The following is a 23,978-nucleotide window of genomic DNA, read 5'->3' as shown; positions in this document are numbered from 1 at the left end:
GGGTATGACATCATCAACTCCCTCATTTGAATATTCATAAAGACAGATCAAGAAATGCTTTCCAAAAAAATTTGAAAGTTCAAAATGCCATATCTTCCTTATTTCTTATCCGATTTTTTGTCATTCTTTTTTATCATTCTGTATGGAATTTTTTCTCTTTTCTTTCGAAGTTCATTCGTTTTTCGGGTGGATTTCTTCTTTAATAATAGTCAGATTTTCCTCAAACTTCGCTGCATTATGTGTCCTAGCTGCTAATATTGCTGCATTAACTTTGAACTCAATCCATATACTGTAGGTATTTGGGTTTCCTTCCCCTTAATAATTCCATGTCTCCATAAGGAGCATACAACGCAGGCTGGCACTTTTTGGTACACATCACACATACGTGCCTATACAAATTCAACCTGAATAATTTTCTATTTCCTACTGGGTAGTCATTATGTATGCCTGGGTAGAAAGAAATGCTGTGGATTATACTTTTTTGCTGAAAGAATATCAAGTGACATGGTAGGGTGGAAACGGTGGACTTTTAATATCTCTCCCGTTTTATGAAGATTAGTTGGAACACAATTCTGTGAGCCACAGTGTTTGGATGACATATTCCATTGTGTCAGACTTGTACATGGTACCTTTCTTGGCAGGGGAGTACAATGTATTGTATTTCATCAACCGTTTTGTCAGATTTTTATTTTTTTCTTTGATACGTACAGGCATCAGGTTTCCACAATTTCATATTTATGTTAACATCTTTTTTCACTCGCCTCTTTGACTGCCTGTTTTGATGTGTTGTTGTAAGTGCACATGCACATTACAAATGAGTTCTTGTACAGCTTCTCTTTAAAGAGCTTTCATTAAGCAGATTAACAACTATCCATGACTGGAAGCTGAATAAATAATAATTATAATAATAATAATAATAATAATAATAATAATAATAATAATAATAATAATAATAATAATAATAACAATAATAATATAATAATAATAATAATAATAATAATGATAATAATAATAATAATAATAATAATAACAATAATAATAATAATAATAATAATAATAATAATAATAATAATAATGATAATAATAATAATAATAATAATAATAATAATGATAATAATAATAATGATGATAACAACAACGATAATAATGAGATAATAGCTGTCAGTGCTAAGTTGGTATCCCAAATAACTAGTTGGTCTAGGGGGCTAAATCAGGACTTCAAACATTAAAACATCAAAATCACAGGCTTCCAAATAATACTTTATGGAGATAGAATTAAATATATTCTAGTGTTACTTATTTCTTCACATGCAAAAGTGATTCCCAAGTCAAGACATAAGCGGGGAGCCTCGACCCCTGCAGAGTCAGGAAGACTTGGCAGCCAGTCTGTGCAGTGACAGAAGAGTTCAATTATTGTGTGCGAGTGTACAATGTCACGTGCTAGAGCTATGACACATTGTACACAAAAATGTAGGTGTGGAACATATATATATATATATATATATATATATATATATATATATATATATGTATATATATATGTATATATATGTATATATATATATATATATATATATATATATATATATATATATATATATATATATATATATATATATATATATATATATATATATATATATGTGTGTGTATATATATATATATATATATATATGCCTGCTGAAGATACAATATTTGCCTTCAAACACCATTTGTATGATGCACACTAAGTTTCACAAATGACAGTGGAACTTGACACGCCTGGAAACTAGAGGTCTCGTGCCCATAAATCTGTTGCGCCACCTATCTTACTGTACACCATTGACTCCCTGCATTCCAGGGAATGGGAATGCCGACGGAGTTCAAGTGCGTGTTTTGTTTGTGTGGTGTACATAGATGTGATCAAATGGATTGCCAGTATGAGGGGATGTGCTTGCAGCATGTTCCCTGTCAGCAGCAAGAGGATATCGTCCATACATCTACATAGGCACTCAAATACCTGAACACACACACACACTTACACCCACACACACAAGTATATGCTTTAAGGATTAATTCATTACAACTGTATATACCACTGAGTTGTGTCTTTCACTTCTTTTATTTTTCACCTCTTTTTTTTTCACTTTCGATGAGGCTGTTTGGAGTATACACAAAGCAAGTAAAAATTTTACTCAAGTGGTACAACACACTACAGTAACATATAAATATTCTGATCTAGCTTTTACTTATTTGTTTCCTTTAGCTCTGTTTTTGGCTGTACATGCCAGACACAGACACAGAAACAAACAAACAAACACACACACACACACGCACACACATTTAAAAAAGCATCAGCATAAATGTGTGTGTAAGTTTCTTACCGATGATTGCCCAATGGTTAGCAGACATTTAAACATCTCAGTTATACTGGTACCCCTTTCACACTTAACAAATTTTACCCAGGTGCAGAAGAGCAGACAGGAAAACTTAAACCTGGAGCTGCATTTGCCAGTATGAAAAAAAAAGTCTTCCTGGGTATTCCCCTTTTGATTCCCAGGATGAGTATCCTGGGTAATTCCCCCTACCCACCCCCCCCCCCCCCTTGAATGACTGATGTGAAAAGATTATAATTATGACCATATTTTGTGTCTTCACATTGGATAGGAGCTCCCACGTGGAGACATTATATAGTATGTTTAACAGTCATGTTTGATACCTCTAAGATTTATTATGTTTGAGTTATTGTTTGATTTATGTCTAAAACAACAACAACAACCTCGGATAGGTTAAAGGGGGAATTCCAGACTGGTAAAAAGTTAGTCTGAAAAGAAAGTATAACATTTCACAAGCACATCGAAATCAGATAATTAGGGAGGTTATGAAACCGTGAAGAATTTGCTAATTTGTGCAAAACAGTTCTTAAGCAGTTTGATATGAATATGCAAAATGAGTGAACTGATGATGTCATCACCTCCATATTTTCCATTACTTGTGTACAACAATGTGATAAATTTGATTTTTCTCCTACACAAGTGAAAAACATGTTATTCCTGACTGAATTTCTTCAAAACAATGATCAGTGGGATATATTTCAGACTAGGGCATAATTGCACTTGGAGAAAAAAAGCAAGCAATTCAAGATTTTGTGCACGAACTACACATACAGTGTATGTGGCAAGTTGTGAGGCAATAACATCATCAGCCCACTTTACTTCAATCAGGGAAGTGAGAGTAGTCTCACCTCCCTGCTTCAATATATTCATACTGACTGTTCATGAACTCTTGATAAAATTAGCAAAACTTCACAAATTCATAAAATCCTTAATATTTCTTATCCAATTTTGATCAAATGTTCACTGTTGTGCTTATAAAATTTTACACTTTCTTATCGGATTAATTTTTGTTATACTGTAAACACTCTTATTTTCACGTACACATATTTTCGCGAATGAGGAGGTCACGGACATTTTTGTAAGATGTTGTTTTCGTGAATTGACATGGAGGCCTTCATAAGCGCACTACTACCTTAGCGTATGGTGACATTTTCGCGTGTGGCTAAATTCGCTGTCCAACGGTGATTCGCGAAATTCGCAAAAATAAAAGCTTATATAGTAAAAGCATACACACACACATAAGCACGTAATATACCAGACATAAACATCACACCTACACAAACACATACACACACACATACACCATCCTTGAACAAAGTTGCATGACAAATCGTTTTGCAACAAAATCGATGATTTTGCAACCGATGAGCTAAAAGAAAAGGAAAGAGAGAGAGAATAACAATGTAGACATCATTAAAACATCAAACCCTAACACAACCAAGATGAGACTATGCAGACCACAATGCACTTTTTACAATCATATCTTTTAATTCACCTTGAATTAGACTGTATGGGCAGCAATGCAACACAATGGCACAAAGAATATCTGTGAAGATTTGCAATATGGAGGGGGCAAAAAAAAAATAAACGAAATACATATTACACGTAACTAACACTTGCTTTAATCATTGTAAACTAAAGCTACAATTGACAAGGAATTATAAGAGAGGTGAAGCTAAATAAAGTAGTTAGTTCTTGGTTGTTGATTTTTTTTTTCCGTCTATAACTATCAAGATTCAAGTAGCTTGCTTGAAAAAAAACAACAACTAAGGTATAAATCAGGTGAATACTGTGCAAGCACATGGCAAAGACATATGAGCATATTTAAGTGGGTAATTTAGAAATACTTTATGTGTTATCTTGTGGTCAGTAGCTTTGCACATGTAGAACCATCGTGTTCCGCCCTGGACAAGCAAAATACCAAAACTAATGACAGTAAGAACAATAACGCATCATATAAATATCAACAGATTCTAGAAAATCATTTTTTTCCCCATCATCATCATCATCTTCTTCATTTCTTTTCTTTATCTTAATGCTGCTGCAAACATAAACAAGCAAAGCAAATGAGATTAGAAAACTTCCTAATGTCACTTTTCACGATAGGCATGTTGTGGTCACAGCACGTGTATGTCAAACTCTTAACTGTCCGTCATCACGGACACGATTTTCACAAATAATAGCGAGGATGCAGCTCTTCCCGTTACCAAGTGGCATGTGTTCACAAAGTGACATTTTGATCATCATCTATGTAACTATGGTACCGTATGAACCATGATGTACATGTGAGGTATGTATTCCTTTCTTTTATTTTCCAACATGGACAGAGTTCCCTTCTACACATGATATGCAACATCACAAAGATCTAGTGTCTGGTACTTGCAAATGTTCAGAATATTATGTGATGAATCTGGCCGACACCTTCACCTTTCAGTACACGTCCACATATATGTATATGATCATATATATATACACAGAGATAATATAGAAAAATCCATTAGCTGCAGTCGTCCTATACTGTAGAAGGGGAAAAATTATTGGAACTCGAGAACTGTTTCAGACAGAACTGGGTTCCTCGAAGTCTTCAATATTCACTTGCATCGATAACAATCGGACAAAATTTAGAGCATGGTCACAATAAAACATTTTCTTTTTTTAAAAAAAATCTTGAAGCAACAGATGCCCTTTATGTTCTCAGTGGAAAACAAATCATAGGAAACAAGCACATCTTGCTACCTTAGTACCATTCTTGAGTTGACTGTGACCAAGGTCTTTTTTTTTTTCTTCTAAATCATAAATTACCAATTTATGATGCTCATGGGGAATAATTTAGAAGGTATCTACTGGGAAGGTAGGGGCTATTTCTACCATAAAACAGAGAAATTCCTCACATAGTTTGATCAACATTGGAAAGGTGGGGGAGAAGAAAAAAAAATCAAAAACATTCTCCTTCAGTTACAGTCTTCTGTCTAAAATCTACATACTGTACAATCTGGAAAATGCGTGTGAATTGAAGCTCATTACGAGACCCAGGATACACACACGCGCGCGCACGTGCACACACACACACACACAAGCACGCGCACGCACACACAAGTTAATACAAATTATCACCCACCCACACAGTCACACACACATAAACAAACAAAAATATAAACACAGAAATGATAAATGCAGGACTATGGAGCGAGAGAGAGAGAGAGAGAGAAACCAAAGAAGCATGGGTGTATTTAGCTCAATGTAATATGTCTACATTCATATATACGAGTGCTATAGCCACATGTCAGCTAAATACTATTTTTCAATCATACTGGTTCCTATCAGATTGACATACATTGTATACTTAACATAATGAAGTGACTGAGAGAGAATAGACAAGAAAAGAAAATCAGTAGCACAGGTAAAGATATTGCATTAATACATATTTACATTACACGCAAAACGATGTATCGGTGCACCAATTAGTATTCTGATGTGTAAAGGTGCGAACAAAAACGTACAACTGTGCAAAAAAAAAAAAAAAAAAAAAGAGAAAAAAAAAGACACTCAACACACTGCATTTCTGAGCCACACTGACTACCCAGCATCATACACCCCTCACTGGATGAAGCCAGCGGTGCAAGTACTAAGCACCATCAATTATCAACTTCCACAAATACGTCCACCTGAGCTGTGTGAGCACATTTATATACTCCTTTGTTTCATCACCAGTGATGTTTTGTAACTTCTCCCCCCGATGGATTGTCCTTAGCATGAACAGACAGGGAGGACAGAAATTAATGCCAAAAAAAAAAATAAATAAATAAAAAATACTAATAACAGTAATCCAATTAAAAATACAGATGATGCTTTTGGGCGCAGACAACATATCAATACCAGTTGTCAGTGACACTACAACCTCCCTTTTGCAAATTTACATCTTGATTGTTCTTTTTTCTACCCATATCTAGTGTCTTTTTTGCACTGTCCCCCACGTTACACTTCATTGTAACTTCAACTTAAGAAAAAGAAAACAAAGTTTATCAGTCAGGTGATATTTCAAAATATTCTCAAAATTCAGATCTAATGTGGTTATCATTCCATACATGGAATTCTTCGTGCATACTTCTCACAGCACTTGCACAGCTAGAACGTGGATCACAACGAAACAGACAATAGTTTATACAACTGTACTGTTAAATGTGCTGGGAATACCTGATGTTTCAAATCCATTTCACATCCAATTCAATTTCTACAAACAGCTACATCGGTACTTTGATATTTCCCTCTCTATTTTGACTGGTGTAAATATGAAGACTACCAGATTTGTTGGGAGCAATACAGCATGTATTTTCCAAAACTTGCACAGATAGAACGTGGAACGCAATAAAACAGAAAATAGGTAATACTGTTAAATATGCTCGGAATACCTGATGTTTCAATTCCATTTCACGTTCAATTCAAACAAAGCCATTTTGATTTCTGGGGAAGGGGGCGCTTGCTTCCACTGTACTGTGTTAGCCATCACACGAGTGCAGGCTGTACCTAAAAATACAGCAGTTAGATGCTCCATCCTGTTTAAAGACCGAACACAATTTCAACCGAGAATCATCCCAACAATAAGTGGGACAGAGAAATGTTCGGTTCGGTTCTGCGCATGCGCAGATCAATTTTACTCTCTACCTACTGAGCTCTTTGCCTACCGTCCTGAAATTGAAAGCTCGCTACCATCAAAAGAGTCTAAATAGATTAATGTCCCGTCCAGCAAGTTAACAGCTAGCCATGATTCTCCTTATGTAGAGAAAACATGGGACTTCTTCCCACCCCCCCCCCCCCCCACAACAACTGAGACAGTGATAATCTTGGAGTGGACATCATTGTATATAAATATGGCACTTTTATCTTGACATCTCAGGCAGATACCTCTGTTGTCCACAGTCTGTGGATGTCCGCGAAATACGCAAAATGATTGCCATATACACTCTCTCGTTAAAGGTACACATATTTGCCTCGAACAAATTCAACTACAATATCTGTCCCCCATTTCTCACTGGTCGGCTAGATGATCCACACAATGTACAACTCCTTACAAATCGCTACTGTCTTTAAACCGTCTTATCATGTGACAATTTTGAACTGGCAAGGTAAGGTGAACTGTATCCTGCAGCACTTCCTGCAGCTTGCTAGCTAATATAGAATGAATGGAGCAAAGAGTACAACGGCTGCATTCGTTGCCAGCAGAAAGAAAAAAAAAAGGGGGGGGGAGACTCATTTGTACAGAATGCAATGAGATCATTACAAAAAACAGTGGAAGCTCATATTCCATTTCCCTATGGCCTTGCTGGGACAACAATGTAAAGCCAGCAGTACAACAAGAATAAATTCTGCAATGCTTTATGTTATTCTGCTTTGACTCGTCGTGGGGGGCAGGGGATGAACATAGGAATATTCTTCCAAAGCCATACATACAAAACACACACACACACACACACATAAAAAAAAGGAAATCACATAAGTTCATGATTGATTGTTTCTTTGGGGATGGGAACTTTTTTTTTTTTTTTTTTTTTTTACCATATATATGTACCAAGGGTATACAAGCCCGGCGATACGGTGCAATTAACTCCGCGATAAGACGCATAAGCTTTTGCATTTGTAACAGTCATCAAAGCACTGTGTGAAGCGAAGGACAAAAAAAATCTCAAAAGTTTGCCTCCATATATCTCCCTTAGTTTACCACCAACATATTGCTGGTCTGTATACCCCAGATTCACTACCTGCAAAGTTTTGTGTTTGTGCAATTAGTAGTTAGGTCAAAATCAGAGCAAATATATAACCAAATTTATGAGAAAATACTGGACATGCACAACTAGATCACTCATCTGCACATTCGTTTTCTACTGGTCAGCGCATGCTTAGCCAATCAGCGGTGTCAGGTTCGGTGACACGGTTGTGTCTCACTGTTCGGTCCACAGGGCAGTGTGCGAGACAAACCCTGCAATGTGCTTCACCTGTTACATGCAGCACGGAAACCAATACCTCGGACTGGGTAACACTTACGCTATAGGTTTTAAGTGTGCATGCCACAAGGATTCGATAGGTCACAAGTGACGGTGATTTCGATTTTTTCCGGACATAACCGTGTGACATATATTACAGAAAGGATATTTGGAACAGAATATGGACATATACTACCACGGGTCATATACTGAAGTTTCATTTTTGGGCAATGAAGAAAAATGTAAGAAAATAACGCTTTTTTACATACCAAATTTTCCTTGTTTGTAAGCCAAGTTTGGGTGTAAGTTTCACAGGTTTATCCCCAATAAAACCCAAAATGGTTTATACCTAATAAAACCCAAAATAACTAACACTGTGAGGTAGAGAATAGTTTCTCCTTAAGTTTTTGTATAGATTTCATCAGTTGATGGCTTCTAAAGCAAGATATTACAATTGTCCTGCAGCAGTTTTCTAGCGCAGTTTTGCATAAAACAAGTTGTTTACTTTATGCAAATTAGGCTGTGAGAGCGCAAGCTTTTGGCAAGTTAATGGCACCGTATCGCCGAGCCTGTATATAGACACATATATGTAACATAAATGCATTTTTTTTTTTCAAAAGACACATAAGTGTATAACGCTCATGAGCAAAATGACATCATAACATTCTAATTCTCACCGAACATTGAAAAACAGAGAAGAAAAAGAGAAGAGGAACAAACATTGTTCCATTTTTTCCCATTATGGTAATACAATGCAGGCCATTCAGCATGGTTCTGGCATATTGTCATCCAATCTTTCCTGCTTCCAGCTAGGCGGAAAACAGTGACCACTTGGCATGAACCACAAAAAACATACAACACAAGGCGTGAAAGCGTCGTCTGCTGCCGATATCAACACGTTTTCTACCATCAAAACAGCGCCAGAGTGTCAAAGGTTAGCCACGATACACATAGCGATGACACATGTAAGTACACTTCAGAAATGGTAGAAACTCACAGTATACACCTGTGTACACCAACATGTTCTTACTCCTACAACATGAAATAGAGCAGAAAATTATGAGAAAACAAAGATAACAGATAGAGAGAGAAAAAAAAATCACCCCAAAAAACAAAACTCTATCCTCAACCAGGTCTGTATAGAAAGCCAATGTGCCACTATTTCGTTGGTGGGGGAGGGGGTGAAACAAACTTATTGGCACAATAAACAATGTCGTGCATGCATTTCAATCTGTCACAGCACATTGAGATAACCAAATCCCCGCCTCTACTCATCACAGAGACTGCAGCCACTTCCAGCTTGAGACACTGATTGTGCTTCGCCACGGCACGCACAATGTCTCCAGCAGAGGATTACTGTATACGCCGAATATTTCGCGAGGTTTTTATTTTCGCGAATTTCGCGAGTCGGGTGCTATTCGCGAAATTAAAGACACGCGAAAGTATTGACTCTGATCCCGATGTGAATGTGACGTACGCATGTACATTTCTCCGTTCAGTACAGGACTCCAGGATTTTAACCACTTGCGAAATCGTCGGGAATTCCCGATTCGCGAAAACTTAGACTCGCGAAATATATGGCGAATACAGTATATGCCACTCCACTATTTATCACACCCATCCTCTTAGTTCTAAATCTCTTTGTCCCCTCTGCCTCAATCTCAATACCGGGATGCACCTGTGAATCTCGACACCAGATGGAATCTGTAACAAATTCAAAGATGTAAATGCACTGCTCAGAGAAATGACGGATGTCATACTACTCTTATTGTTTTTGTTTGTTTGTTTTTTCAAGCTGCCATAATTTGCTAAGATGTCACTAGCCAAAAAAGTTCAGTGATTGCGGGTTGGCAGAGTTCTCGTGTCACGTTGGCTGACTACCATGTAATTCGTGCCAGTGAATATACTCAAATATGAAGGACACATGCACTGAAATGCAATTCCAACATGGCATCTCGATATTGTGGACAGTCAGTATTTGCAACTGGTGACATGATCGTTTTTTCATTCCCCTATACATTCACATTGGTAGATAATCATGCAAAAAGAAAATGAGATATACATATCTATATACTATGACTTCTATTACCAGCAGCTACCGAGTTCAGTCCTTCACACTGGAGTAGCCATTTCTTCCACAAGTAGAGTTACAATGATACCAAACTATTCACAGTGTTATTTCTACACAACCATTGGTACGAATATTGTACTCTTCTGAGGCAGCTGAAAAAAAAAATCAAGAAAAACATATGACGTATATATGTTTAACAAGCTTTTGGTCAAAAACTGAATATCCAACATCAAACACTGCCAGTACAATACTGTTTAAACCAGTGCAGTCAGTACACTACCCGACCAGTGTAATCCAACTGGTATGTTAATATTATCTCTGTACTCCATTTTTCACTTCCTTTTCCCCTAAACTTTCACTGATCTACTTTCCTGATTTTCCATCCTCACACATGGCAAAAAGACTAGAAACCTAATCTGGAGCAGTTTTTCCTAGAAAAAGTGAGAGAGAGAGAGAGAAAAGAAAAATACCCACACATAAGAACAGAATATCAAGAAGGATCCAACTGGTGTAAAAGCTCATTATGGCTGAGCATGTATGACCGCGGTTTGGCAGAATGGATCGGTATTTGAAGGTGAATCTATTCTACATGGAAAATATACAGTCAAAAGGTCAAAGGACAAAAACCTACTGGACAATGACCTTGTGCCAGTCACTTTGAGACAGAACAGAGGAGGATTTTGTCCACATGCTACTTTGTAACCAGCGAGCATCTTGGCGCTACAGTGTATACAATGAAACCATCCACAGTGTCTGAACGGACAAGGCAACAATATTTGACCAGGTTAGAACTACATGTATGCCTCAGTCCAGCACTGTGTTCAGATGACAAAACTATCTTGCATTCAATCTGACATTAACAATACTCTTCAAATACAATTGTTCTGACATTTGTCTGTGCAAAAAGTGAAGACAAACTCACACAGACACACACAAACACACACACGCACATAAAGACACACATGCTCGCACAAATACCTCCACACACCAACATCCACACACACAGACATACATTACAGATGATTGTTAAACTCATGAACCATTTCAAGACGAAAATGAGCATAATTGGTTTGTTAAAAAATATCAAGCGTAGAAAGAGGGTTGTAAGGTGTATGTGATCAATGTTTCGTGTTTCACACTGAGCTAGAAGTGAGCGGAGGGCACTGGGGGAGGGGGATATTTCTCTCTTGCTTCCCTTTTGCCGTTGCTTTCTTGCCATTACATTGCATATTTTTGAGTCCATTCCTTCGCATTTTGGTTGTACTTCGGTCGGTCGGTCTTGTACATGCGGGCGATGTCTGGCACCAGTGGGTCGTCGGGGTTGGGGTCCGTTAGGAGCGAGCAAATAGACAAGAGAACTGGACATGGGGAGAAAAAAAAAACGCAAAATGTTCATAGCGTAAGCCACTGTTTGATCAAAGCTCCTGAAATTAGGGTTAATACCTCTTTCCATATTGAAATCTTCCACTGTGGTGACTGTTACAGTGGATTGTTTCATTTGAGAAACTGTCTAGAAATTTGTGACATTTACACTGTGATTCACCACAAGACAAAACATGCATCGATGGCTTGAAGTACCCCGGTATTTTCAAATACATGTACTTAACTTTATGTCTAATTAAAATTTGAAATACAACAGACAAGAAAATCTGCTGAATGTTGCAAAAATACCTCTACAGGAATATACACCGTACCAACTCAATGTCATCAATACCATATTGGAACAGAATTCTGATTATTCCTTAGGTATATCAGTTCCACACTGATCCAGTCATACTAATTACTGGTACATGAACAATTTGAAATCACAGCAAATATGCCTCCATCTGTCAATGTTCATTCTCATCTACTCACTTGGACTGATGACTGGAATGTGTTAAATTTTCCTTGATGCATCCAGCAAACTTTTGCCAAGTCAAACACACCCAACATTTCAACCACTAATCACCTAGTCACCACATAATATCTATCTGTACATTTTATCTTCATAGTTTGCTTGCTAGAAATATGAACGTGCATCTGCCAGCCATCGCCCATGACCTCTGAGCTGGCGATCACATATCCTCTTTACATTTCCTCTTCCTCTGGTCAAAAACACACATACACACACACATACAATGTACGTGTCTATGGTGGAAACTGAGGACCTGTTTTACCCACAAGAATTTTACCACATAACCGAGGACCTGTGTGTAAGTAGGACTCTTGTCAACCGAGGACTCATTCGTATATTACCATCCAACCGAGGACTTACTACAATAATGCTAATCGAGGACCTGCAAACATGTACCCCTATGTACATGCAAAAGCAGACCATTTGGAACGTCCTCGGTTCTCTGTGTGTCCTCGGTTCAAATGTAAAGTTTGTATGTGTGTCCTTGTTTTATACCATGGGTAAGTGCACACATACACACAAACTCACACACATCAAGATTCTAACAGATGTCTTCTCTGTGCCATTTACAGCCTTCTCAAGCTATCATGATTACAAGACATTAATCAATGCATAGATTGCCAGCTAACCTGAATATCAAACACAGTGCCACCATTGGGGGGGGGGGGGGGGGGGGGGGGAGAAGGCAAGATAAATGTACTTGTTTTACTTTACTGTATTGCAATTTTGAATCCAGTGACACAAGTATCATTCTGTCTCTGCCTTCAGTAGACATATACTGCACAGGGATAAAGTGTGCTCTGTACTTTTTGAGGCAAGGCTGAGAGCTCTGGCGTGTCACTCTGACATGTTCTAATAGCCAATGCTTACCTTTGGAAATTGTGAGTGCGGGTGACCACTGTGATCTGAGGATGTCCAGACAGATGCTTCCGTTGCTGTTGATGTTTGGATGGTAGATTTTTGTTGTGAATGCAACCTGGATGATGGTGCAAGAAAATCAGCAAACCAAACCAAACGTTAAGCACTGTCTTCTCCAATACCAGACCAATTTAGGCATTGTCAAACAATGTTTTCCAACATAAAAAACAACAACAAACAAACAAACACAAAACTGACCTGAATGATCCTATATCTCTCATATTGAATTTAGTAAGCATGCAGCGGGTGGGACACTCTACACCCATGAATGAAAATGACTAATAAATCCTGCAAAAAAAGTAGGAAAAAAAAGAAGAAGAAAACAAAATATGTGAACGGATGTACCATGCTCAATTTTGCAGGGATGTTAATCTTGTCTTAACAGCTTTGTAGTGTTCTGGGGTTTGAAAAGGGTTGTTGTTGTTGTTTTTTTCATATGGAAAAGGTCAGTATTTTTACCTTTCCTGCAGCAGACATGTGTAGTAATATAATCTGGTTAAAAAAAAAAAAAAAAAAAAAAAAACAGCTTTATTCATAGAACCTAGAGTGTGTTTTACAACAAACAAAATCCAAAACAAAAAAGTACAAAATACTGAAAAAAAATACAGTTGGTCTCTCTTATTTTCCCCATAGACAGAAGGGTTAGTATTAACCACTAACCACTAAATAGGAAACAAGTTACTAGCATGGTAATATCTATTCAGATCTTGAAATGACGGGTTATACCGTTATCTCTTTTTCAAAATTTTGTATCCTTAGGAGATTTTTTTTAAACCAACTGAACATCATAACAGAACTCAGCCAGCAAAGTTTGGTAGCTTAGAAAATCCAGCCACCACCACGCTTCATAAGGACTACTCAATGCACAGCTTGCATGTGACTGCATACTGACACAAGGTACATGTACCTAGAGCTGGGCAAGGAGAGATTCACAAAAAGCTTAAAGGAAAAGTCCATCCTGATATCATGTTGCATTGCATGAAAACAGAAATATCAGCAAAGTATATCAGTGAAAATTTGTGGGGAAAATCAAAACACAAAGGAAGTTATGACTTAAAGGGGAAATCAAGTCCAAATTAAGTTAGTCTGATAAGAAAGAGTAAAATATTACGAGTTCAACAGTATAATTTTGATCAAAATCGGATGAAAAATAAGGAAGTTATGACATTCTGAAATTTTGCTATTTTGGGGGGAAACAGGTCTTGAACAATTATTTGCAAATGGCAAAGTGAGCATGTCATCCCCTCACAACTTACAACTTGTACTATATACAGTTTGTACATTAAACTTTGAAATTTCCAGTATTTCATTCAAATGCAATTATGCCCGAGGCTCAAGTACTCGTATATCTAACTGATCACTATTCTGAAGTTATTCAACCAGGAATGACATCATGTTTCACACTTCAATGACAGAAACGAATTTTCGTCATTTTTTTTTTTAATGCAATCAATGGAAAATTGTGAGGGTATGACATGGTTGGCTCACTCATTTGCATATATTCATATTAACTGTATAAGAACTGTTTTGCAGAAATTAGCAAAACTTCACAATGTCATAACTTCCTTATTTTTCATCCAATTTCAGTCAAATTTTCAGTCAAAAATTTTACTCATTTTTATCAGACTAACTTATATTTGCACTGGATTTCCCCTTTAAGTTTAGAGAGCAAGCAAACTGGCTACTCTGCATTACATACATTTGTTGAGCAGCTTTCCCATCGATTTGTACAAAGAAATTCTCTTTATTTAATTTTTTTCAAACATTCGGGCACAGATGGTACTTACCCATTGATAACATGCAAAGACATTACTATAAAGTTGTATACCAAGAAGATGTCTGAAGATTCTTTTTTTTTTTTTTTTTTGACAAAGATTATATTAACAAACGCAAACGGATGGTTAACAGCTGGTTAACTGTAACATCTACGGTAAGTTAAAGGACAAGTTCACCTTCATAAACATAAGGATTGAGAGAATGCAACAATATTAGTAGAACACATCAGTGAAAGTTTGAGGAAAACTGGACAATCGATGCAAAACTTATGAATTTTTAAAATTTTTGTGTTGGATCCGCTGGATGAGGAGACTACTACAGCTTGTGAGTCATATACGTACAACAGTATAAAGAAAATGTAAAGAAAATTCAACATATTTTCACTTTTTTTCGCATAATAAAAGAGCACTTGACTTGACTCTTTCTAAAGGCAGGGGGAATAATATTACCCATAACATTTGTTGGTAACGAGTCGGGGGAATGTGTACTTTTTGCAAAAGATGAAATTTTGTGAAATTCTCTTTATATTTTCCTTATATTGTTGTACGCATGTGACATCTAAGTTATTCACACACTGCAGTAGTCTTCTCATCCAGCAGTTACTGCACAAAAACTTCAAAAATTCATAACTTTTGAACGGATTGTCCAATTTTCCTCAAACTTTCAATGATGTGTTCTACTAATATTGCTACATTCTCTCAATCCTTATGTTTATGAAGGTGAACTTGTCCTTTAATCAGAGTTGCCAATTTGCCTCACTCTCTAAACTTGAACAGTTCATTTCTTTCTTTGTGTGCCTGAAGTATCCCACCCCCCCCCCAAAAAAAAAAAAAAATCACTTATTTACTTCTCTGACTTGCCTCTTAATACAAAATCAGTATGATGATGGATTTTGCCTTCAAAATCGCTCACTTGTCTTTTTATATAAACAACCATTTCCTTGGCAGCCATGACATTTGTTGTAATTCCAGGGGAATCTCATAACAATAAGCTGCATGGGACCACTGAACAGAATTATCCTCTTGTATCAGGGATAAAATCACAAGAATATAAAATGAATGGGACCTGCAAAATTATTGTTATATTGTAAAAGTGGATATTTTCGTGCGACTAATTTTTTTGCGCTCGGCCGGGCAAGAAGAGTTTCGTGTGTTTTTAATTCCGCAGAATCAAGACATCAACTAGTGTATTGGAGCATACGGGCAGCAGAAATATTCGCATGCATTTATTTTCATGCTAGTTTCTGGCTGCGCGAAATGCACAAAAAAATTTCAAAGCCGCAAAAATTTTCACTTTTACAGTATTAGATATCTCACGATATACATGTATCTGACCTCATCATAACGAGGTTCCATTTTTTATTGTTTTTAAATTGTATACAATGGGTCAGTCACATACACAACATCAGATGTACATTTTAAAAAAAGGGAGAAGGAAAAAAACAGTAATTTCTTAAGCCCCAGGCTACAAGTCAGAGAATACAATATAGGGACTCCTACAAGATAATCTTGCTCTTGCTCTTTTTCATTTTACTCAGTACATGTAGCTGCTATGAACCTCTCGCAATAGCCCCATGACATTTCACTGTGCCATTTCAGACAGGCTTCTGTGTAGACAGAGGGAAGCATCATATGTCACACTGCTGCCTACTGGACTGCTGATTGATGTGATCCAGTGAGGCACGAAACACTCACTGCTGCAGTGACATGCTTGTCATACACGCTCAATAAATTCTCAATGAATAAATTCTTTAATCTCTGACAAAATGAGTTTGCCAAGGATAACAAACACATATAAACCAGTTCACATTTACCATGTGAATTGTTTCTCAAAGATTGAAAAAAAAAGAGAAGAAAATGACAAAAAAGACCTCCCCAACCTTTCCGACTGGAAAAACAGGGATGATTTGGCTCAAAAGTAAGAAAGAAAGAGCAGCTCAGGAGTGTGCAGTAAAACTATCAAGAAGAATCTGAAACTCCTATTGAAACAAGAGCTGGGAATAGTCAAACCTAAGATTCTTTCCTGGAACAAATTAGAATGGTTGGGAGGTCTGAAAAGAGCAGTGACCTTTAGCCTTGACCTTTGACCACTATTGTTTTATGGAAATATCTGCCTATTCATTTCTGCCCTTTGTCTGGAATCATATCACCACTCAAACTTCCTAGATGAAGTTACAACTGGAAATGGGCACATCTTCATTTCATGTGTACCTGTAGCATACCTGGGCAAAGTACCAATAAAACCCATCAAGCTTTTTTTTTTCCCCTTCAACTGCGAAAACAAGATGTAAGATGGATGGACAGACAATCTGACGAACAATGGTACATGTAATGCCGCTGGCATTCTTCACTCCGAAGGCATGAAATATATACAAATTTTTACATAGGCCTACTCACATTCCATTGAAATGCTTACAGTAAAGAAATCTTTAGGTTACTGATATACCGTCTTGTATCACACAATGCTAAAACTGCACAAATTTCACAGTAGTAATTCACCTGTGCTGCATCACATTTTACTTGTTTCTAACACTGAACTACAAGCACAGGCTTTATCACTGCTCCACACTCCAGTGACTGTCACTGGGAGAATACTCACTTTTGGCGGTTTGAAGGGGTAATCTGGTGGGAAAGTGATTGTGAGGAAAAACACGCCTTGTTCGTACGCACTGTTGGGAGGTCCCATGATGGTAGCTTGCCAGTTGTATACTAGAGCAAGATGAGTGAGAAAGGGAAACACAATAATAAAGATACTGCCTACCACAAAGTGATGAATCACATTACCATGGTATATCCATCATATGTGTGTGCAGGGAACGTTGCTAATTCACAGCAAATTTCCTTCACTCTTGTTGGCTCATTCCCCACAAGATTTCTCTGAAAGCAATTAGTTTGCATTTTATGAAGGTCGCTTCGTGCCAAGACACGTGATTTCGTATCTGCTGAGGAAGGCGCCACTCCTGTTGTGACTGGATATTAAATTATGTGAATACCATCAGCCCGACAATATTCTGTAAGATGCTCATCAACTATACACAGTACCAAGGTGCTTTGTGAATGTTCACTGCCTTTTCAAGGAATTAATGTTTGGCCGTCATATTACAACCGTACATTATTAATGCCACACAAGCCATATCCACTGTGAACAAGAGAAATGCAGTTATCTAGTGAAAATGGACTGTAACATACAATTTCCCTGTCTTTTGAGAGACATGAAAAAGCAGGAGTTCATGTGCAAAGACACCTTGATTATGATTCTAAATGGTCAAAAGATGAATGGGGATTTACACTTGTAATACAAGTGAGAAATTTTGTGGTTTTGTATATTTCCGCACATTTTGCGCACTATGATTCTATGTGAAAATAAATGTAGGAAAATGTGGTTTTTTACCTAGATTAACACAAAAGAGTAAAAAAATCACATCGTTTCATGTATATGTCCACTACAGATTACATGAAATACATGATCATTCAATCTACTTGATCAAACACACATACACACAAAATATCCTGTGAATATTTCAACTTTAAAGACATCAAAATATCAGTTGTGCTGCGTACTTGTACTAGTAATACCGTATGTGCCATATATTCTAGAAATTGGGACCTGTAAGACAATTTTGCAAGTAAATTGTTTGAAATAAAGCTCTACAATGACAGAATGAAAGGAAAGTATCATTCCCTTCCAGGTAAAAAATAAATTTATATTTTTCTCCCTTGGAATACAGTCAACCTTGCTGAAGTCAACCTCGCGTAAGTTGAATAATCGCTAAGTCAAAGGTCTTTTCAAGACCTCTTCTCTTTACATGTATATTCTATTTATTTTAATCCCTCATAAGTCAAATTTGGTGTAAGTCAAAGCTATTTCTTCAGTCCAAACAGATTCAACGTAGGCGAAGTTGACTGTACAGTGTAAAGTGCTGCAAGGTTGGTTGACAGCATCACACTTGGCACAATCACTGTAAATTGGATCAAATTTTATATCAATCCTAACAAAATATTGGCCATCTTCATTTCCAACGACCTATTCGCACAGATTAAACATCGATTGTTGCTTGTCAAATACCATCACAGTGTAATCTGCATCTTTTAATGGTGCCTATTAATCATTTCCACCAATCTCAAACATCTCCCTCCTTCAAAAAAAAATAAAAATACAATAAAAATAATAATAATAATAGATAAAAATTCCACAGACAAGACACTGCAAATTACACAACTTACTTTGTCAAATACTTTGTCTTCATGTTATTGCCTTTCATTTATTTAGATCAATAAATGGGATTTTCTTGTGCGTGTGTGTGTGTGCTATGCACGATTATGTCATTATCTGGGCACATGTAAGACATTTGTGTGCTACAGCAAAGCTATTTCCTGAATTCCCCTGTTGAGGGGGTTTGAGATGGAATGGAAGAAGAGTGAGCATTATTCCAATGTCTGCACGGAAGTCTAGGAAAAGAAAGCTCTCCTTTCCATATCCTGTAAACCTTCTAGACAATCTGAAATTGCATGTAATGCACATGAATTTGCACCCTGCTGCAGGTATTCAGGGTATGAGTTTTATAGAGGTAATTCTACAAGGTGATACAATGTATGCATTAATTTTACAATATCTGTCGCTGATCCTTTTCTGATACCTCATAATCACGACATCAAACTTTAACAACAGCACAATGCACATTTGTTACAAAGTTTTCTCTGCAAAGACAGGATCAAAAACATTGTGCAATATCACAATAAAACATTGAATAGAACTTACAGTCATCTCCAACAGGGCCAGCAGAACATTGTGCAGGAGGATCTACATCAAAATCTCTCAGCTCCTGTAGCAAGAGAAATATGGATTCAAATTATAGGGAGGAATTGATTACAAATGTATATCTTATACAGACGAATACGTATACCAGCGTATGTGATCATGCATCACAAAACCAATAAGTTGTAGGACATGATTTTACAGAACTCAAAATATGTGAAATGGGTCAAAACCAACCTACTTTTTTTTTAGTTTTTCAAATTTTCTGAAAGAGCACTGTCTCTTCTCCAGAATTCTAAAAATTGGGAGCATAAACAAATGGGAAATTATCTTGTTTTGCAGTTTGTGATTAGGTACATGTACATCTTTAGGCCATTTTCATTCTTTTTTCGAAATAAGATATTAACTCTGTCCCCGACATGAATGTGACATGCTTGCATGTTACACTTCTCTGTTCTGTAATATACTCGACAATCATGAATTAAACCACTCATGAAATTGTCGGGAAATCTTGATTCACAAAAAAAAAAATAGACTTGTTGCTAGATAACTTAAAAACTTTGCACAAGGGCCCATTCTTCAGAACTGATGAGAACACAAACCATGACCAAATTTCAAAATAATACGAAGTTTGTGTTTCTCCTGTCATTGTATTGTGCAAAGTGTACCTCCAAAAAGCATAAAGTGCATGTACAGCCAATTGGATCGCAATCCAAATCTCACTCCAAAATTGCCGTGTGAATATCCCTCCTCTTGTGTCTTCAAAGCACCCTTGCTCCAATACCAACACGGATGAACTACAACACCACACGAGCTGAAGATGCTGAACTCAACTATACATGTATGTATTTAGCACATACTGCACATCGTTGGTGGGGTGACAAAACCTCGTATCTCAATATTTGGTGAAACTGAGTTTTCTTGATTATATTGAAGCTAGGAACCATTACTATGTAATTCCCAATCCTTATATGCCCATCTGCAAAAATAAGGTCACAAATGATAAATAAAAGTTGGCTGTTTCCATTGACTTACATGTTATGGCAGCCATGTTTTTTAGCTCTCCTGAACATTTGACATTTTTGAGATACGGGGTTTTGTCACCCCACCAACGAGTCATACTATGACATGTACAATTGTCCAATGTTAAGTTGCCACATGACTGCACAAACTGCCAATTTTTGCTCTACAATGGAGACATACATTTTGTAATGCACAAGAAATGTGTGAAATAACATGTTGCTATCTTGATCACTCGACCATGATGAAACTTGCAACATACCCTTTAATTTGTTCTGTGCACAAAGACAAAAGGAGTGATCTTTTCTTCACTCGGCAGCGAAACATAAGCTTCCTGTTACGATATCAGGGCCCCGTTTCATTAAAGATGCTACAACGTAGGATAGCAACTCTTGCTAGAATAGCAACTTCCCGTGGCAACAGCCAATCAGGAAGCTTGATTCTTGTCGTTACCATGACAACTGCCATTCCAGCAATAGTTGCTGTCACAGCATTTTTTTTTAATGAAATGGGGCCCTGGAGATTGTGCAGGAGTAGACACAATATCCTCCAAATATCTTGAACAGAATCATGGAGAAGACATTTTTACAAGAAATCAAATATCTTCTGTTTGAACCAAACAAAATGCATTGGGGGGGGGGGGGATCATGCAGGTAGTAATGGTACAGTTACAAGGTTCCTTGGAAGCTATGTTTTGACGTTCTTGCGCCAATAATAAAGTGGCAGCTTTCTTGACATATCTGGTATGTCTGATTTTGGGTTTTTTTCCCCCCGAATGACTCTTCTTTTTCTATCACTGTTTCAATTCAGAACATGCTTCTGAGGAAGAGAGGTTTGCAGTGACACTCTACAATATTGTATGTATGTAGTCCTTGAAAATGAAAGGAATTTTGTTTGGCTGGGGAAAAAAAAAGACCTTAGAAAGAAGAGAGTGAAGGCGAGAAGCAACATCTGTGGGAAGAGCATATGAAGGATGGCAAATAGTGATAGTCAAAGGACAGTGGACAGTGAGCTGGAAGTTGAGGTTGCACTGAGGGAGACACAACAGGAAAATAGGAGACATGGACAATTGTAAGGAAGATTAATAGAGTGACTTTAAAGGGATGGTACAGTTTCAGCTGAGATGGGGCTACAGGTTTCCAACATTTTTTTGATTTTTTGAGATGAGAAACCTTGAAATATGAAAGAGCATATAATTCTATGAGGAATTCAAAGTTTATTTGACGAAAATTAGTTTTGAAATGGCTGAGACATCTAGTAAAACAAAAAAATTATAATAGAGGAGGGAGCCACCTTTAATTAGGATCGCTTTGTTTTACTTTGTTTTTTATACCATTGTTGAGATATTCAGGTCAAGGTGACTGACCTGCACTGCAGGCCGCAGGCCCCCATACACACAGGCAAGCACGAGACGTAAAACATTGAACATCCCATCATCGCTGGTGATTTCATCAGGCCAGCAAAACAGGCCGGTATCAGTACGCGTACTACGCACTAGAGCTGTGCACCCATGAACCTAATGTAGATCTAACAATAACATTGCATGTGATTTGCTTTTGCCCCTCAGGCAATGCATTTTTTGACGCCTACTCCAAACTTCATCAGACCTTCATTTAATAGCCGTACAGTCTCGGTGAAAGGTTTCATGTCACAAGCAAATCAAGCCCCCCATGCTTGGACTATAATATTAATAGCACCATCCTAAATTTGACCGCCTGCTAAATTGTTACATGTCAATGCATGTATTAGTGATGTATCAAGTATGTAGAAACCTAAGTTCCCCGAGACGCTGTAACATAATAATTATGTAACCAGTAACTGTTAGTAACTGTTAAGGCGTTACATCACATGTTGGGGTCGCTAGCATTCAGTCTATGCGATTGCTAGTGCATTTGAAACCTAGCTTCTAATCTGCTTTCTTCTTCTTCTGTTCTGATTAAGTCTGCCTCCTTCAATATAGGCTGAAGATTCTTGCACACTGTGCTGTTTAATTTACATTAATTTACAGTGCTTTTGCACTTTTCCTGCTTGGAATGTTGCTGTTGGTGAGAATGCAACAGACGACTCTAGACTTCTAGTAAATTCAGACCTCGAGTAACAGCTCTTAAGATCTTGCCTATTATATATAGAACCAGAATTAATAGAAAAATAAGACTTAATTAAACAACTGTGATAGTACTTCTAACGTACTGTGGCAGTGCACAGCAGCATCATCCCACATTTTTATCATTGCCTGGCCTGATAGTGATGGTCACTGACACTGGCGCTGGCGAGACATTTTTTGTTATTGTTGGATTATTACATGTGAAGGGGTCACCATTCACTTTGTAATTAGCCAAGGCAAGTCGTCCGTTGTTTCACGGTTTCCCAATCGTCACAGTACTATTTTTGTGAGCAAAAAAAAATTGTTCCACATACATATAAAAATTAGATCAGTTCAGTCAGACTCGTATGGCTCAGAGGTTCACGTTCGCGTTCTCAACTCTCTTGGTCTTGTTTGATGCACACAATGATGGATACCAACACAACACGCAAAACCTTTTCACATTCTGATAGTTACTAGAATCTTCTTCCCTGTACAATATCCGGTTAAAATATTTTTATTAAAGACTTACCTTCGATATTCTTTTTAATGCCATTCTTACACTACGAGTTTGTACAAAGATAGAGAAATCCGTCTAGTGGTGGACGGGGCTAAACAAAGATCCTAACGTTAGAATTTTCGATGTCGCTGGAAGTGTCGTCTATAGTTCGCTCAGTTATCGCTCGTACCGATACCGCGTAGATACTGCACTGTGCGGATACCGCATACATCGTACGTACGTACAGTAGCAGGAAAATTGCTGTGCGACGTCGGCGGCGGCGCGCGATACGTGAATGCGTACTGTATGTATGGTGCAGCGAGCTAGCTTGTGTCTGATAACAAGCTACACAGTACTCGCAGTCACGACATTCCAGTGTATGGCTTTCAATACATACAGTGCACTGGATCGTGTCTGGCTCAGAAGGTGCTGCGCGCACGCGTGCTGAGCTACTCAATGCGGATTTGATGCAGCGTCTCTGTAGCGCGAGCAGATTTGCGACGCGGACGTTAGACGATTTTGTTGGCCAATTCTCCTCTCTTCTCCAAGCATACAAATACATATGATAGAATACTAATAATAAATACATATAATAGAATACGCTGGTTG

General features: G+C 37.5%; 1 protein-coding gene across 1 annotated transcript; it reads right to left on the bottom strand.

Annotated features, from left to right (window-relative positions):
• Nucleotides 1-7,781: 7,781 nt before the first annotated feature.
• LOC139724738 (ubiquitin-conjugating enzyme E2 2) lies at nucleotides 7,782-23,625 on the bottom strand. Its single transcript, XM_071635862.1, has 5 exons — nucleotides 23,403-23,625; nucleotides 19,771-19,834; nucleotides 17,611-17,720; nucleotides 13,189-13,294; nucleotides 7,782-11,782 (listed from the first exon to the last, which is right to left on the bottom strand). The coding sequence occupies exons 1-5, from the start codon at nucleotides 23,424-23,426 to the stop codon at nucleotides 11,643-11,645; spliced, it is 444 nt and encodes a 147-aa protein (XP_071491963.1). The 5' UTR covers nucleotides 23,427-23,625; the 3' UTR covers nucleotides 7,782-11,642.
• Nucleotides 23,626-23,978: the final 353 nt, after the last annotated feature.

Source organism: Diadema antillarum, unplaced genomic scaffold (assembly GCF_040938485.1).
Source record: "Diadema antillarum isolate AM-2024a unplaced genomic scaffold, OU_Dant_1.0 scf00000226, whole genome shotgun sequence".
NCBI lineage: Eukaryota > Metazoa > Echinodermata > Echinoidea > Diadematoida > Diadematidae > Diadema > Diadema antillarum.
This window is presented reverse-complemented; position numbering and strand designations above follow the sequence as displayed.